The sequence below is a fragment of the Alligator sinensis genome, unplaced genomic scaffold (assembly GCF_000455745.1).
Source record: "Alligator sinensis unplaced genomic scaffold, ASM45574v1 scaffold623_1, whole genome shotgun sequence".
NCBI classification, from domain to species: Eukaryota; Metazoa; Chordata; order Crocodylia; family Alligatoridae; genus Alligator; species Alligator sinensis.
Window position 1 is genome coordinate 119,975 of NW_005842769.1, and position 15,311 is coordinate 135,285.

General features: G+C 43.1%; 1 protein-coding gene across 1 annotated transcript; it reads right to left on the bottom strand.

Moving 5' to 3' along the window:
- Positions 1–1,270: 1,270 nt before the first annotated feature.
- Positions 1,271–15,305, bottom strand: VIM (vimentin). The gene is made up of 9 exons (XM_006034747.2): positions 14,955–15,305; positions 14,030–14,090; positions 6,652–6,747; positions 6,406–6,567; positions 5,662–5,787; positions 3,594–3,814; positions 3,446–3,489; positions 2,590–2,675; positions 1,271–1,662 (listed from the first exon to the last, which is right to left on the bottom strand). The coding sequence occupies exons 1-9, from the start codon at positions 15,281–15,283 to the stop codon at positions 1,621–1,623; spliced, it is 1,167 nt and encodes a 388-aa protein (XP_006034809.2). The 5' UTR covers positions 15,284–15,305; the 3' UTR covers positions 1,271–1,620.
- Between the last annotated feature and the right edge of the window lie 6 nt (positions 15,306–15,311).

Genomic DNA, 15,311 nt, shown 5'->3' on the forward strand with positions numbered 1-15,311 from the left:
TGGCAGCAGGGGCAGGCTGCCTGCTACAGGCTCAGGCTCCCTGCCCTGCTGCCCTCCCCCAGGGCCTCCACAGCCCAGCAGGTGTGATCTAGCATTGCAGGCCACATCAGGGCCATGTGGGAAAGCTGCTTGCTGCTCCGAGCTCCACTTTGGCCTGGCGACACGTCTCCTGCATGCACAACAGCAGTGGGAGTGGCAGCATGGGGTTATGCCCCTCACCAGATCACTTTAAACAAATGAAGTGCTGCTCTCTCCATTTCTACCCCACTCTACTTTGGTAAATTATGTATTCAACTCCAACCCATTACAAAATGTAAGTACCAAATTCAGGTGGACTTTCATTCTAGGTAGAAGAAGGTACCTACTAGTTAATGCCAAGACCCTTTATAGATTTAAACTTGACTGTGTAACTAGGACGTAGGCAGACTTCAGGTGCTGAAAGCAGTAATGTCATCATCCTGGAGGCACCTTGCTTCCTGCCCCGACTTCCCTAAACAGTGGTCCATAATTCCAAGACAGATGTATTAGACAGTTATTGCTACATTTCAACTAGGTAAATGTTTGTTTCTGAGATGAAGGATGCCTTCCTGTGTACTCATGTATTTATAATGGGCATGCCACTATTTAAAAAATTAAACAGCTTGCACTCACTTTAAAGTACTGCCCCTCTTTTAAAAAAAAACTAAGAAAGTATGCATATATTCTGCATAAATGCACAACAAAAAGCTATAGGTGCTCAAAGTACCTGAGCCATCCTCCTGCCAAAGAGGCCACTAGTAGCTGTTGGTAATAGTCATAAAAGTATACTTTGTCATCTATGTGTTGTTGTTGTCCATTTAATTTGGTCCACTGCTCTTTAAGTGTTCAGAGAATTAGACATAACATTGTTACAAGCTATTTTTGGTATAGTCCATGTAAGAATGAATGCATGTATCTAATCTAAGTGTATTCCATGCAGCTTCACTTACTACACCTCAATCTGCACATTTCAATTCAAAATTGAATTCCTATTCTATTGGCCAAAGCCAAGGTGCTCAACCCCTAGCCTGCAAGCAAGATCTGATCTGTAGAGCCATGTCATTTGGCCTGCAGAGCCCCTCACATGTCTAGAAATTTGGCAGCAGGAGAGTGGGGGGAGCCCTTTGGGCTGAACAGCATAGCCCTGCATGTTAGGGCAGGTGTGGGGCAGAGTCCACGGGGCAAGCACATGGATGTGACCTACAAATCTGTCCTCTGGGGACAAATGGTCAAAATAAAACACATTAAAAAGCAATTTTCCAATTATTTATTGATGCAGCGACAGGTTGCTCATACTGTGCTGGAAAAAAGCAGTTTTATTAAATTTGGATACTTAAAAAACAGTATTGCAGCACAAGATATTGCTATTTGTAAACTAGACTCCATTGTAAACGCTAAACCTTCAGGGAGAGCCAGTTTGCAAGATCTAAAACCTATTCTCTAGCATTACAATCTTGTGCTCTTATAAAAAAAAAAAAACAAAAAACAAAAACTGCGAAAGGCACTTGAAAGCTGTTTCTTCCTTTAAGACTTGGACTTTTTAAAATCTTGCTGGTAAGAATTTTTCCTGCACTAATTAGCATGCAGATTCCTTCATGGTTTTCACTCCAGATCATCATGATGCTGGGAGGTTTCATTAATAACCTATCAAAAAAAGAAAAAAAGATGACAACTTAAGTCTGAACTTCATTACTTGACACATGTATTAGAAAGCTGGTTTTCAAGCCCGATTTATTATTTTTCACAACTTCTTTTACTCTGGCATAAATGCAAATCACTACCTATTCATTTGGAGATCTCTGCTTTGATTAAATTAAGCAGCAAGAATGCAGTTTACAAGCATTGCTTGCCTGCCACATTATATAATATTTCTACAATTTCAGAAAATGGCTGTTAGCAATACCACTTCAGAACTAGCTAGCAGCCCTGGACAGCTGTATTTTCAGATATTTTAGATGTAGAAATAGCCTTCTGCATGTAGTTTTACATAAAAGGTTACAGAATTCTCTGCAACACTGCTGAAGAGTGGTCTCCTGGAGGTTACAGTAAGCAGGTCTTAAATTGTATAAAATATCCAGAAAATGCAGGCTACTGCACCCTGGGCTCACAGGCAAATACAAATAGATGCATTATTTTGAAGCCTGCCTTGTTTGGTAGGCAAAGAGACTACACAGATTAGCTAGGTCTACATCATGTTAGATTTGTGATCAAGGGGCATTTATACAAATACTAGTTGCCCCACAACACAACGGAGATCCGCTGCTTTAGAGCAGACTTGCTGCATCACATGCGGTTGTATAAAAGTGGCAAAATGCATTGCATGCGGTTGTATAAGTGGCGTGCAGAAAATAGTGACAGTGCACTTTTGAACTAAAGCCCCTTCTAGGTATTTTAGTTCAAAGGCACACCACCACTATTTTCTGTGCGCTCATGTGCATTTTGCCACTTATACAACTGCAAGCTTCACAGTGCCAGGTACTTTTCAAGGCACCCAGCGCTGCGGGGCTTGCATGTGTAAAAATGCCCAAGATGATTTCCTCCCCCACTAAAACAAATGAAATGACCACCAACCTGTCCATCTCTGGTTTCAACAGTCTTAATTAGGAGTGTCCTCTTTGAGTGAGTATCAACCATAGGTTGAGACTCAATGTTAGTTTCTGCAAGTTAAAGTATTAAAATTAGTTAATTGTACAGAATATTAAAAACGACTCATTTGCTCCTGTAGTTTATTAGTAATGAATGAATTTATAAGAAACATCCTTCAGGGCAACAGCTAGACACCAGCAATAGGCACTAAGAAGGTCAGATTTTATAAGTAAACCTGTTTAAATCTGGTCTCTCTCTCTCTCTCTCCCTCCCCACAAAAATAAGAGACTTCTGAACTTACTTAGAAATCTTTAATATATACTAAATTTTTGTAAGCGCTGTAGTTTGGAGTATTATGAAGCAATTCATCTGAATTTGACAGCTGTCCATTGCTCATTTTTGCCTAAGTGTATGCAAAAAAGTGTTTTGGATCGACTAGGTCTCAGTTCTCAGGTGGTCAACTTGAAAGTGGGATCCCTTTTTGACAAAGAAGTCTCTGCCCTCTGAGGACCAGACTCCCTTGAAAGATGCCTTTAGTGAGCTCTGATACTCAGCTTGCCAGTTCAATCTTGGCTGCAAGGTTTTACTCTTATAAAAAGGTAGCATTATCAAAATGTAAGTACTCCATAATAAGACAGAAGGTACTAATTTTTTTTTTTTTTAAACTAATAAGGAGAGATTAATAAGCTGGTGTTTAGGGCCCAAATATCCAAACAGATTCAAGGAACAAGACTTTGATTAAAATTACACTAGAGTAAAGAAACATCTTTAGCATATTGATAGGATTAAAATATAAAAATAGATTTATAAAGTAGTGTAGAAACCATCCGAAACTGCTTACCTCTCAGGTTCAAGGAAGCAAAAGTTGGAATAGGCATGTTAATCCTGGAAAGAGGAAAAGAAGTCTTAGTTTAATAACTAACTAATGGAATGTGCCATTTGTTACAGCAGACAGGAGTTAACTCCTTGTCTCCAGTTTCATCTTGTACCTGCTCTCCTCTCCCTCCAGCAGTTTTCTGTAGGTAGCAATCTCAATATCAAGAGCCATCTTGACATTCAGCAGATCCTGATACTCGCGTAGGTGGCGAGCCATTTCTTCCTTCATGTTTTGAATTTCATCTTGCAGACGGGTAATAGTGTCTTGGTAGTTAGCAGCTTCAGCATTAAAGTTCTCCTCTATCTCACGCATTTGGCGCTCCAGGGACTCGTTCTGAAAATGTTTTAACATGGTTGGCTGTAGTTCAACTTTCAGCATTCCCTCCACTACAATTCTTTAATCACGCTAATTAACATTTACACACACACACACACAAACACGCACTGGCGACTGATGGTAGTAACCTAGTAGAAGACTAGTTTTGATATTGATCATTCTTATCCTTCCCTTGTGGTGAAGATAGTAGGCATAACATACTGTTAAAAGACAGACCAGAAGGTAGTCAACTTTAATAGTCCTCAATTCTTCAAGAAGTTTGTTTCGAGACTGCCCTTGAACTCTTGCATCTTGCCTACACTACAGAAGTTAGGTTAATGACTTATTTTCAAAGCAATTTGTTTTTTATAGTAGATGTATGTAATACACAGTTAAGATGACTTCAGTTTTAAGCAAACTTTATAACTAGAATCTGGCAACTATACGAAGAGTACTCAAAGCTGTCTTAAGTCTTGCTATATTTTATAGGTGTACACAAAAGTTATTTTTCTTCCAACCCTGTTAGAGAACCATAAGACTAGAGGAACCTCTGGAATTGCAGCATCAATTTTTCTACCAGTCAACCACACCACAATTCTTTCCGTAACTGAAGTGTGGAATGTAAGTTGAGGATTAAAAGTAGGTAAGAAGTCTTTATGTTAATTTACTCAGCTTGCTAATATCCATACACTCCTCCCACTCCCTCTGAGCATCAATTCGCAAGTCGTACGTAGTATGCTTCAGGAAAGCAACAAGTTTATAAAAAGATCCTTCAGCATCTATTTTATGATCTCATACAGTGTAGATGCTGTGTAGACCCTGGAGTTTTGTGCAATTATGCACCTGCACAATTGTGTGCATAAAAGGCAGAGTCATGGAAAATTGCATAATTTTTGCATAATTTAATCCCAGCAGGCTCTGTGCCTCCATCCATACAGGGCTCCCAACACTCCAACTGTGAGCCCCATGTAGAGGCACAGATCCATGTGACTGGACAGCTGGGTAAGTAAAGGAAAGCTCCTGCCTGCAAGAGGGGGTGGGGTGCATGTGGGGTTTGTTGGTCGGCAGGTAGACATCGGCTGCACACCATCAGGTCAGACCAGCTGGCTCTGTGCTGCCACTTGGGGCTATTAGCACTCTAGTGGGAAGCTGCAGGTTGAAGCAAGAAGCCTGTCTGGCCTGATGGTGTTCAATTTCATACTTCCATGCGCAGCTTCACGCTGGAGTGCTGAAAGCCCCGTGGACACACAGACCCCATCTGGGCCAATGGTGAACAGCTCACACCTGAAGCACCAAAAGCCCCATGTATTGGCACAAAGCCAGCCCAGTCCGGTCTGTAGGCACATGCCAGTGGACCGAGCTGGCTCTGTGCCAGCATGTGCAGGGGGCTCAGTCTGCTGTGGCCATGAATTCCAACCCCTTACCCGCCCTCTCAACCCAGCTGCCTGCTGCTGCTGAGCTGCCAGTGGCAAGGGCTGTGTACCATTGTGGGGGGGGGGTTGGAATGTGTGGCAGGGGGCCCACAACCAACCAAACACAAACCCCTACATCCCTTCACAACCCCCTGCACAGACTGTGTTAAAAAATATATCATACAGATATATAAATACAAAGTACCTGCATAGATTTCTAAAAGGTTCATATAGTGTTATATACAGAAATATGTGGGAAAACATTCAGAATCCCAGGATTCTTCTGCGCAGAAAAATTCAAAGTCATGCCTGAATTTTTCTGTGCATAATTCCCCAGGGTTTGCTCTTTGCTCATCAGCTCAGACCATTCACAGCCATTTTAGCATTTCATTATACATCCTTTCAGTACTGACATTTGTAGCTTTTTCTCCTTAACTGTTGCCTTTCACTTACAGTTCCTTTAAGTGCATCAACTTCACAGGTGAGGGACTGGATTTGTCTGCGATATTCATTAGCTTCTTGCTTGGCCTGACGGAGGGCATCATTGTTCCTGTTAGCAGCTTCAGAGAGATCTGCAAACTATTGCAAACAGATTTACAATTTCAGTCAGCAAAACACTTTAAGGATCTGTCATACCATGTAGACACAGGCTTAAGAGGGTGTTAAAAACGATCTATCAAGAGCCAGCACCAAGACTTAAAAAGTGTGAAATAAAAGAGCGAAGATATTATCTTCTCATTTAATGATTAAAACAGCGTTAACAGCCTTAACAGTTGAACTGCTCAAATGGAGTAGAGATTGACATTATGTGCATGCATCTAAAACAAAAGAACAATTTTCCAACTATTTAGCTGGTCTAATAAAAGTTTACATTTACCCAAAGAACCCTGTCTGCCTATGTCCTTAGACCAACATGGCTATAACCAACACTCTCTAAAGCATCCTAGAATATTTTCAGATACTCCATGAACAGGAAGAACACTTCAAGAAGAAAATTAAGGAGCCTAAACGGTCTTGGGGGGCTAGTGCCTACTTTAGATTCATAACAGGCTACATCCCTAGAAAGCAGAACTACACCATTTGGGAAGGCTGGTTTTACTTAGATAAGGCTTCACTATATTGGTACGATTCTGATCCCTATTTGTGGGATTACCATATTCTAGAATCTAAATGTAACAGCTGTTTAGACAGACTTACTTTGGACTTGTACCACTCTTCAGCTTCATGAAGATTCTTAGCAGCAACACTTTCATACTGCTGACGAACATCACGCAGGGCAGCAGTAAGATCTGGTTTAGAAACATCCATTTCAATCTGAATGTGGTGATCCTGAATCTGGGCCTGCAGCTCCCGAATTTCCTTAAAAAGAAGTAGATAGTCAAGCACTATTCAACAGACAGTGATACAGATTACTACTCAGGGCACAAGAGCTATTCCACTTACCTCATCATGAAGCTTCTTCAAGAATACAATCTCCTCCTGCAAGGACTCAACTTTGCGCTCCAGGTCAAGACGTGCCAGAGATGCATTGTCAACATCCTGAAGCCAAGAAAAGTCTGTTTAGCAAGATCAATAGGAAAAGTGCATCTAACAGACATTTGTGCCATTAAAACAGATTCAGAAGGCAAGCAATAGGCAACCTGCAATTTCAAAGCCAGTTTTAATTTGAAAATGTGGCCCCACAACATTTAGAAGCATTGAGCTGCCTCTTACTCCCAAGAAATCAGAGTTACAGACTCCATGTGTTCCATATATAAAAGAAAGGAAAAGAGGCAGAAGTCTAACTTTTGAGGTCACGGTTTATAGGCATGATCTAATAGGTCATGTACTGCCTTACAGGCTTAATCCTGTGAGGTACTGAAGGGCTGTGGTATGGGTGCAAGAAACTGGTAAGTCACCACAAATGCAGGACTCTGCCTCCAATCTACTCATAGTCTCCCACAAATCTTCTCCTCAATTTTAGTTCTGGTGGTTTATTTCCCATGTTGTGAATGTTTATGACTACCCAGCAGATAAACTTAAGTCCCCACCCTTCATACAAAATGTAAACACTGACCTGGCCAGTTACTACCAGCCCTTGCTTTGACATGATTCAGACACCTCAAATAGATACAGTATTATTGCATGTCTCTGTACACATACAAGGCTGACTAAACAGAGGTCCATTCATTCCCTTAAGTGCCTCCCTCTGTCTCCCTAGTAGAAGTCTGCAGTATAGCTGGCATGTAAAATACACTAGCAGCACTGGGATTGTTCTCGGTGTGGGCACAGAATTTGGGTAATGTCATGAAGCTAAGCAGTGTGCAAACAGAAAGGAACCACACTGGTCTCAAGTCCCTGGGAGACGTTACATTTCAGATGCAATTAACCAATTAATCATGTTTTCTGTAGTTACCCAGCCACACATTTATGCAATTAATGGCACGATAAAACAGGGAATAAGCCACAAAAAGTTATTACACAAAATAGTGCTCTTCGTGTCTTAAAGGTGTGACCATGCTTATCAGCACACCCAGCCTCAGGAGCACCCAGAGCCCTTCTCCACAATGAGCTCTTGAGCCTGGGAGTGCCAGTCAGCTGACTGACCCTCTGAGCTGGAAACTCAGCACGCTACTTGCCAGTGCAGAGAAGCCCTGGATGCAATCCCAGGCTTTCCCTGCACTGGCAACAGGGTGCGATTAGGAACTGATCCCCAATCCCACAACTGTGCCTTATGCCATGCACGTGGCATGGTAGAAGGTGTGACTGTTAGGAATCACAGATCAGATCCCATTGTATCTTTAAATAAACATCTGTCAGGCACCTTAGAGAAAGACAGCGTAAAGGGAGTCTTTGAAGAACTACAACCTCCAATGCTGAAATCAATACCTGGAAACAGGGGGGGAGGAGGATGGGGGAGCAGCATATATCATGGTCATAAAAACACCCCGTTTTCAAGAAATTCTAAACCTGGTGATCTTTAACAAAAAGACACCCTGAAAAAGTAGCATCTCTATCAGCAGTGGCAGGACAAAGTGACTACAACTTCTGTACTTCAAAGGCCTTCTGAAAAGATCAGTATGACAGACCCAATTAGGGCATAGGGGGAGGAGAGTAAGGAGGGCACACTGGTTTGTCTACCTTGCACAGGATATGGAGAATGGGAACAAAGAGACGTGAGCCTAAACAGCTTTTACATTTTTCCCTTGCCTCCTTCAAAGTGTAGTCTCTTGTCATTTTGACGCAAGTTAATTAAGTTAATCATTGCCAAGTCCCTGCATTCTTTGGCAAATACTCTACCTTTTGCTGCACTAAGATAATTCTAATCAACAGCAAAAATGTACATTTTAAGCTATGATATAAAATGTCAAGTGCATTGAGCTGATGATCTAGTGCAAACTGCCACATAACATTCTTCAAGATGAATTGTTGCCTAGTAAACCTATCTCAGTTTAGATGTGCAAACAGGAAGCATGTTATGTGCATGCACAATTACACATACTGCAAATAAATTAAAACATTAAGCAATGTTTCACAGGTTAATTTTAAAAATCATTAAGTGGGGGGAAGAAGGGGTAAAAGAGGAAAGAATAAGAAAGGGAAAATGTCTGAAACTTAAAAACATGCTTTTATCCTGAACATGTCATAAAGCCAACTCCCTTGCCAAGTGCTAGAAGACTGTATTATCCTCTCTTGGGCCAAAGTTATAGTACTAACAGAATCTGTTGGTCACTTTTACCCATTAGCACTTGTTTAATGCTTCTTTGTACTCTCAGAAAAGAACTGCTAGCATTTCATATGAGGCTGTATTCTGCCTCACAAGGTAATTATCTCCTTCTGGAAGGAAACTGTACAACCATAATTTAACCTGTGCAATGCCCAGCTATTCACAGAATGAGAGATCTTATAAAACAGTGCCCTTCAACAGAGACACTTAGGCAAACTTTAATGTTAGCTATCAGCTGTCCTACAAAGTTAAATTATGGTTAACATTTGTGTCATTTAACCATTTTCAGTGGAACATACTTAACGAGCATTTAAGTGCAAACATTTTACAGACTTCCACAAAATGCCACACGTGGTTCAGATGTGATAGCAGCTTACAGCAGAGGAGCTGACATTATGTTTTACCTGAAGCTGTTCTGGCTCTAGCTACTTGCATCCCCACCAACAGAAGACACGTTTATATGATTGCATCTGATTGAAAGACAGGTGCAGGTAAAAAAATCCACTTGAACCCAGCAGCCCACTGGCCTGACATGTTTAAGGCCTTTCAGTTTCTATTGCCAATAGCAAACATCACAACACAATCTAAACTCTCTCAACTCTGCTCAAATGAAGAGACCCAGTTCCAGCAGGGTCAACTGGGAGAAGTCTGACAATTCAAAGGCCTGAACAAAGGAAGGCCTGTAGAGCAGCAGTAGCAACCTATAGCCTGCACAGCCATTTTCTCCCACCCACCAATATAGGTCTTCAGCACCATTTGGCAGTAAGGGGTTAAGGGGCTTTGGGCACAACCACTTTTCTGTGGTGCCATTGTGGGGGGGGGGGGGGGGGGGGGGGCGGGGCGCCGGTTTTGCTGGGGGGGGTTGGGGGGGGGGGGGGAAGGGGGGGGGGAGAGACCAGTGATAACACCCATGTTCTCCCCATGCCACTACAGAGAAAGCAGCAGCTGGATCCTAACACCCACTCATCTACTCAACTTTGACCCTGAAATGAGTCACTCTGGTCCACAGCCTAAACATGTTGCCAACCACTGTTCTAAAGCACAAACACTTGCTGGGGGGGGTTGGGGGGGGGGGGGGAAGGGGGGGGGGAGAGACCAGTGATAACACCCATGTTCTCCCCATGCCACTACAGAGAAAGCAGCAGCTGGATCCTAACACCCACTCATCTACTCAACTTTGACCCTGAAATGAGTCACTCTGGTCCACAGCCTAAACATGTTGCCAACCACTGTTCTAAAGCACAAACACTTTAACTACTCTTCCACTGCACACCTGTGATGGAGTACAGTGTCCAGTTCTGGGTGCTGCACTTCAGGAGGGATGTGGACAGCATCGAGAGGGTCCAGAGGAGTGCCACTCACATGATCAGAGGGCAGCACGGCAGGGCCTACAAGGAGAGGTTAAGGGACCTGAACCTGTTCAGCCTCCACAAGAGAAGGCTGAGGGGGGACCTAGTGGATGTTTCTAAACTAGTCAGGGGGGACCAGCAGGCATTGGGGGGAGTCCTTGTTTCCCTGAGTACTACCAGGAGTGACAAGAAATAAGTCACAAGCTGGTAGAGGGTAGATACAGGCTAGATATCAAGAGGCGCTATTTCACTGTCAGGGCGGCTAGGATCTGGAACCAACTTCCAAGAGAAGTGGTGCTGGCTCGTACCCTGGGGGTCTTTAAGAGTATGCTGGATGAACACCTCACCAGGGTCGTTTGACCCCAGTACTCTTTCCTGCCATGGCAGGGGGTCGGACTTGATGATCTGCTCAGGTCCCTTCCAACCCTACCAACTATGAAACTACAATGCTAGAGATATGGAATCAACTCTTTTTAAGCAGCATGCTAAACCCAGATATGCAGATGACTTACAGCATAAGTATATATATATAAAAAAAATCTATAATACAAAACAACAAGGCAAAACTCTAGTAGCCTAAATGGCTGGATATGTCTGTGTTTATCAGATCATTCTTCAGAACCAGGGAAGAAAGCTGCCCAGAGGCTTGCAATGGGTTTCAATGACACTTACTCCCCAATGACACTCTGGGGCAATACTGCAGTAACTGATATTGCCACACTTTTGACCCCAGAATCTAGGGCACAGAGTTCAATTTATCCAATCTTCCCATCGTCATTTTGAAAGTTTGTGGTAGGTGTCTTGTCATTCCTTAAATTGATTTTTATTAAGTTTAAATTCAATTAGACACACTTGCTCCCCTTTTTGAAGCACAATTACCTATTAAGAAGTTAACATGCATTATGAAGTTTTTTTGGCACCTATACACATGCAGAGAGGCTGCTCCAATGTGCTGTAATTACAACACACCTGGGCAGACTGGATTAATCCAGTCTGCTGGAGTGTGGTAATTACTGTGCTCCAGTATCAAGTGCATCAGTATCCCTGCACTGAAAAGTGGCAGCGGGGACACTTGAACTAAAGCTAATTCCATGAGCTTTAAAGTGCTCCCAGCTGCCATTTTTCAGTGCTAGGACAAGGATATACATCACACTCCAGGTGCTTTAATTTGAGCAACTCTCAGAGCTGCTCTAATTCAAGTGCACCCCACAACTCCCCAAGCACATGTATAAATGCCCTGTGTCTCCAGAACAGCTCTTGGGAGATAGGGCAGCACTGTGTTCCCAGAAAGAGCTTTGGGCCATAAGTGCAGAAAATTAAGTGTCAAAACTGCTGAAACCATGCAATCAATTGAAGCATGCATTTTCTGCTAGGAAGCAATAGGCTATTCCTCTTTAAAATTTTCCTTCATGAAACAAGCTATCTTTTTCAGCCTTAGCATCAATGTGAGACCAGCCAACATGTAGTGACAGGACTATGTTAAACTGTTCAGGCTTTTGGTTCCTCAAATAAAGGCATGAATAGAAAAAGCATTGTATCATAACCAGAAAATAAATAAGATATGGTTTGTAAAATACATTACATAAATCAAACCAGAGCCACTGTAACACATTAAATGCGATTCAAATCCCAATTAATCTCAGTTAGACTACTGGCATCTGACTACTTTTAAAAAGAGTGGTAACACTTTGTGAAGTTTGACACTTCATATAGTAAGGATATACATGTATGCCACTTTAGTCTTACTGGTAACACTGTACCTGTACTTATGGCAAAGATGAGATCCGACAGAATATTACCAACTACAGTATAATAGAGGTTATGAGATTCACCAGCATGCTGCATGTCTAGAACTCCAAGTGTATTAGGAGAAACTTGAGCTATTATTGAGTTAGCTAAGTGAGTCTTCAACAGATTGGTAGAAATAAAAAAGCACTTCTCTGATTTAAATTTAACTGATGTAAGCCTGGTTTAGTTAACCAAATTTGGCAAGAACTCTAGTTCAGCAATACAAACCAAGCACATACGCGTCCACATAGGTCTTTACATTCATTTACACTGGGTTCTAGGTTATGAAGCATCCAATTCAGACACAAAGTGCTTCCCCTGAAGTTTGTGACAATTCTCTGGCCAGTTTCAGGCTAGTTACTCCCAGTCCGTTACTCACAGTTACCACAGCCTCAGTTCTTCCATAAGACATCTATGCTCCAAAATAAGTTTCAGCCCTAAATATCAACTGGCACAGTTCAGCTTGATCAACAAAATGTCGCCATGCAGATAGCACCCACTAGTGGTTCCTAACAGCTTTGCCTCCAGCCAGATCCCAGTCCCTATTACAGGATTGTATTCAACTACTATGAACTTTGCCTTTCCTCCTCACCTTCTTTAGGAAGTCATGTAAAGAAGGTAAGCACTTTCATCTTAAATGAACTAAATTTAAAATAACCACCAGAAAGGCTGAGCTTGCAAGCTACTATTTGCAAGCTTGCTACTTGGAAATGCCTGCACTATTTGAAAAGTTCAATATTGTAGGTCAATTAAAGGTTAGTTTCTTGCTAAAGTAATTAAAAGGTATCCAGGTAACCCTCATTATTTCACTCTGAAGCTTAGCTGACTACCTCCTGTCTCAGACCCCCAGCTCCCCCACACCATCTTTGAGAATCTCTACATTAAATAGAAAATCCAGTTTCAACACAGTAACCAGTTAGTCTGCTCTTGATATTATAACCGTTCCCTTAAAAAAAAAAAAAAAAAAACGAGCTTGTGAAGCAGATAGGAAATTTTAATTTGGAACAAAAGCTTTGGAAGTTTGAAATGAGGTCAGTCAAGTCTTCTGAAGGATCCTGTATTATATACTTTGAGACTGGGAAACAGAAAATAGTTGATGCCTCTAAAATATGCTTGCATCATTACACATCCGATAAGAATGCAGCCTGTTGAAAGTCCCCCTGAATACAAAGACTTCTATTATTTCAATCTGCTGCCACTACACTTGCCATAATGCCTGCATCTGCATTCCATGGTGAATCCCATAGAAACCATTAATACCCTTCAGCCAAGCAAGCAGATGGTTCCCTTTCACCCTTATTGGATCAGAAAGTGATTCCACATCAGGGCACTTTTGTAAGATAGGCTAGACTTGGATAAAGCAAAAAACAAAACAAAACAATAGTTTCTCCCCTCCCCCTGAGACAACAGCATCGGCCCCAAAAAAACAAGCAGAATCTACATGATTACTGACAGAATTCCTCTGTGCATTAACAAAAGCCTCTACAAAGTCCTGGGTTCTCATTTATACACTAACATTTCACCTATGATACATCAGGCATGCCATACCTAGTCATGCAGATGACTTCTACTAATCCAATTTATTTAATAAAAAAACAACCAAAAACAACCCCCCCCACTCAATTTAATTAAGCCGTATCATTTGCAAAATATTCCAAAATAACCCCTACATACTATTTTTTTTTTAAATAACTTTGCAAGTTTATTATTGTATAACTGAGTTTTAACCCTGAAAGCATCCTGGATTACAAAAAAAAAGTTAACCAAAAATTCCCCCAAAAACCCCCTAAATAAGACTAAACAAAAAAATCCATATGAACTTATACAACTTTTCCAGTCTGCTTTTTTACCACTAGGTGGCTTTTTATCCAACTTATGTATTTTGCAAGCTTTATACACTTCAATTTAGGTTGGCTGGGTCCTGCATTTAAGAGAGAAGAGAAGGAAAAAAAAACCCAAAAAAACAAGAGAGACAAACCTGTCTGAAAGACTGCAGGGTGGTTTCAGCTTCTTCTCGCTGCTCCATTTCATCTTGCAACCTGAAAGCAGGAACATAAACAAGGGGTAAAGCCATGCAAGGAGGAAGCCACCAGCGGCTGGTGTAAAACCTGAGTGGAGCCACACCCATTCAGAGGGAGAGAGGGAGCATTTGCTAAGAAGCATCCCATGCCTACACTTCCCTGGGGGGCAGGGCCTTTCCAAGTCAGCCTGACTAGGCTTTTCATGCTTCCAGTTGATACAACTGTCCCAAAACCAGGCATGAGCATCACAACTCATTCAAGGGATGCAACAAGTGGCTGACTCCAACTTGGGCTGCTTGAAAGCTGCCTTCTGCAGAAACCCAAGCTGTGGAGGAGTGACTTTCCTTTGGTAAAGGAAGGAAACAGACTAGCCTGCCCATCCGCCCAAGCCTCCCCCTTCAGGGTGGGGCTGGAGACCCAAGATCTGGTGCCCCAGGTCTCACCCCACAGCCCCAGGGAAACCCCTCTCTGGAGGCAGGGCTACAGTCACAGAATATTAGAGTTGAAAGGGACCTCAGGGTTTCATACCCCGTGGGTTGCAACCCAGCAATATATGAAAGGGTCAGGCGTAAACTTTAAAAATGGGTTCTTTTAAAGGAGAAAACATGTGAAACCACGACTTCTCCCTCCAGGCTGGCAGAACTGCGGGGCTAGGGCAGAAGGTCAGGGGCGAGGGGCAGTGGGTCGGGACTGGCCACCCATGCCCTTGTAAAAGAGGTTGAGAAGCACTGATCTAGTGCAGCCCCCTGCTGCGTAGCCGGGGGCAAGGATGGAGACCCCAGAACCGCTCCAGCGCTTTCCCCCACCCTCCTGGGGAGAAAGTTTTCCTGTTGTCCAAGCTCAGCTCCCCTCCCGCCCTGCCCCGGCCCGCCGGGCACTTACTTCTCGCGGAGCTTCATGATGTCGTCGGCCAGGTTGTCGCGCTCCACCTCGACGCGGGCCTTGTCGCTGGTGAGCTCGTCCACCTGGCGGCGCAGCTCGCGCATCTCCTCCTCGTAGAGGTCGCCCAGGCGGGACGTGCCCTTGCCCTTGAGCTGCTCGAGCTCGGCCACCAGGATCTTGTTCTGCTGCTCCAGGAAGCGCACCTTGTCGATGTAGTTGGCGAAGCGGTCGTTGAGCTCCTGCAGCTCCACCTTCTCGTTGGTGCGGTTCGCCTTGAACTCCGTGTTGATGGCGTCGGCCAGCGAGAAGTCCACGGTGTCGTGCAGCATGCGCGCGGGCGGCAGGCTGCTCCGCAGC

What these genes read in the sequence shown, in the direction of transcription:
- VIM (XM_006034747.2), bottom strand. Translation starts at nt 15,283, where the DNA reads ATGCTGCACGACACCGTGGACTTCTCGCTGGCCGACGCCATCAACACG. An exon ending in CCCTGCAGTCTTTCAGACAG is followed by an intron (nt 6,748 to 14,029) that starts GTTTGTCTCTCT and finishes TCTTGGCTTCAG; the next exon opens with GATGTTGACAATGCATCTCT. An exon ending in CTGGAGGGAGAGGAGAGCAG is followed by an intron (nt 3,490 to 3,593) that starts GTACAAGATGAA and finishes TCCTCTTTCCAG; the next exon opens with GATTAACATGCCTATTCCAA.